At 41.4% G+C, this 2,509-nt stretch overlaps 1 protein-coding gene across 1 annotated transcript; it reads left to right on the top strand.

Annotated features, from left to right (window-relative positions):
• On the top strand, window positions 1-985 carry LOC146712195 (zinc finger BED domain-containing protein 4-like). The gene is made up of 3 exons (XM_085435966.1): window positions 1-33; window positions 140-737; window positions 933-985. The coding sequence occupies exons 1-3, from the start codon at window positions 1-3 to the stop codon at window positions 983-985; spliced, it is 684 nt and encodes a 227-aa protein (XP_085292092.1).
• The last annotated feature ends 1,524 nt before the right edge of the window (window positions 986-2,509 follow it).

Here is a 2,509-nt window from a genome sequence, read left to right as displayed (position 1 = left end):
ATGGGATATTTCAGGAGCAGTACCTCTGCAAAGGTAAGTTCTTAAGTGGCTTAATTACAGTTTCTTTAATTCTACTTATGTGTATAGTTCTGCTCCCTTGACAATCTAATGTATGCTTTTTCAAATTGTATTTTGTAAGGAGAGGCTTTCAGTCGTGCAGGAACAACTAAGGAAGCCTCAACACAAACTACTACAGGAGGTGGAAACCCGCTGGAACAGCACTTACAATATGCTGCAAAGACTTTTCGAGCAAAGGGAGCCAGTGGGTGCTGCTTTGGCAAGTCTCACAACAGACATCCCACCTCTGTCATCTGAGGAATTTGGTATAATTTCAGAGTGTCTGGTTGTCCTAGCACCATTTAACGATGCAACCACTGAGCTCTCTCAGGAAAAAAGGGTGCCTGGGTCAAAGGTCATACCTTTGCTCACTATGCTGGATCATTGCCTCAATGAACAAATGGTAGAACCACCATCCATTGGATCTTCTCTGGCTCAGAAGCTGAGGATGCTATTGAGAGAGAAGCTAGATAAAATACAGACCATGAGCATTATGTTCCTTGCGACACTGCTGGACCCAAGGTTCAGAAAACTCGGGTTTCTCAGCCCTGCAAGAGCTAGCGAAGCAGAAAAAAGACTGAAAGCAGAATGTGCTTCCGTAATGAGGGCCTCCACCACCTCTTCCTCCGCACCACCACCACAGCCATCAACGTCACAATCTGTTGAGGCTGTTTCCCACGGTACCATTGTTATTGCATTTTAGTTGCATTTATATAAACTGAATGTTGGGTTTTCCACTGTATCTATTATTGTATGATCTACTGTACAATATGAAGCGCCTTGAGGTGACTGTTGTTATTATTTGGCGCTATAGAAATAACATTGAATTGGAAATTGAATTGGTAGTATCTCATAAGACTCTCCTTTTTGTTTAGGTAACAACCTGTGGCGTCGCCTGGATGAGAGTGTCAGGCAGACACAGACATAAAATGTGACAGCAGACGCAAATATTGAGGTCCAACGGTACATGATGGAGCCAAATATTGGAAGGCTGGAGGACCCCCTTAAATACTGGGAGAGACAGAAATATGTCTACCCTCACTTATATAAGTTAGCACTGACATACCTGTGTACCCCTGCCTCATCTGTGCCCTGTGAGCGAGTGTTTTCAAAGGCAGGGGAAATATTGTCCAAAAAAAGAAATCGCCTACGACCTGCCACAGTGGAGAAACTGTTGTTTTTAAATAAAAACCAATGATGTGTCCCCTAAACATTAATCACTGTCCTTGCCTCAATGTTACAAAAGCACAACCACTGTCCACACCTCACAGTAAATGATCATTTCCATTTTAAGCATTTCCAAATAATCCTGCTAGAGCAAATGAAGCTTCAAGAAGCTTCGCGTTGGGGTGAACCAATTGGATGAAAAGCTTCAGTGCTTCATGAGGCTTCATCTGCCCATCACTAGTGTAAGCGTTTTGTTGCCGGCAAATCAAACATTCTGCAAATTAAGACAAATACTCAGTTACATATTTCTTTATATTTTATTATGTTACAGATCAAGTCATTCGTTCATACTTTGTTTGTCTTTTCAGTCTTCATGAGGGTCAGGTGTGGGGAAACGCCCGCCTGGCATTTCCTCATTTTAAAGTCCTGCTGATGTCACAGGTCAAACCAAGTGGAGGGGTTTCTTTTTCCATAGAGATGCTTCCTTTTGCTTGTGTTAAGGTTTAAAGGGATTTGTTGAATGTTTTTCCTTTCATTAATACTGCCATTTAGTTGTGTAAATGTGCATATTAGAAGTGTGTAGAGGTTTTGTGTTTTTAGATCATCTGTGTAGAGTTTTAGATCCCTCAGTTTGAGTGAGTGGTACAGGCTGGGCAATTGGAGGGAAATTAATGTCCCTATTTAAAGCCAGTCTCTACCAGATGCAGGAGGAGGTGAGCCGTGTTATCAGAGCCATGGTATGTTGAGTTTTGTGAATTGAAGGGAAGTTTTGTCAAGTTACACAATAAATTAAGTTCACTGTAAATAAATTGATCACCTCTGGAAATCTGAAATGTCTGTGTAGTCTGCTTCTCTACCTTCCTTGACGTTCGTGTCTGACTACTATACATCGCCTCATTTAAACTGTTTTTAAACTGAAATCCTAAAAAAACAAAAAAAACCATCACAGCATTTAATCCTTTTACACTGAGAAACAAAGAACATGTGGATTTACACCACCCAGGTCCTGATTGAGGGCCAGTAAGGGTCAGGGTCAGTAAGAGTGATTGATCCATTTAATTCATTCATCTGTCAAGTTCAAATAACTGAACACTGAAGCATCACAGACTTGTCCATCTCCACAGAGTTGGTCCAGCCCTAACTATATGCTTTAGCAAAAAGGAAAGTTTGAAGCCTAATCTTAAAAGTAGAGATAGTGTCTGTCTCCTGAATCCAAACTGGAAGCTGGTTCCACAGAAGAGGGGCCTGAAAACTGAAGGCTCTGCCTCCCATTCTACTTTTAAAT

The sequence above is a fragment of the Copadichromis virginalis genome, linkage group LG3, assembly GCF_057382275.1.
Source record: "Copadichromis virginalis isolate Kocher_CV1m ecotype Utaka linkage group LG3, C_Virginalis_male_GT1.1, whole genome shotgun sequence".
Taxonomy (NCBI): Eukaryota; Metazoa; Chordata; class Actinopteri; order Cichliformes; family Cichlidae; genus Copadichromis; species Copadichromis virginalis.
The sequence above is the reverse complement of the archived record's forward strand: the minus strand, read 5'-3'. Positions and strand labels throughout refer to the sequence as shown.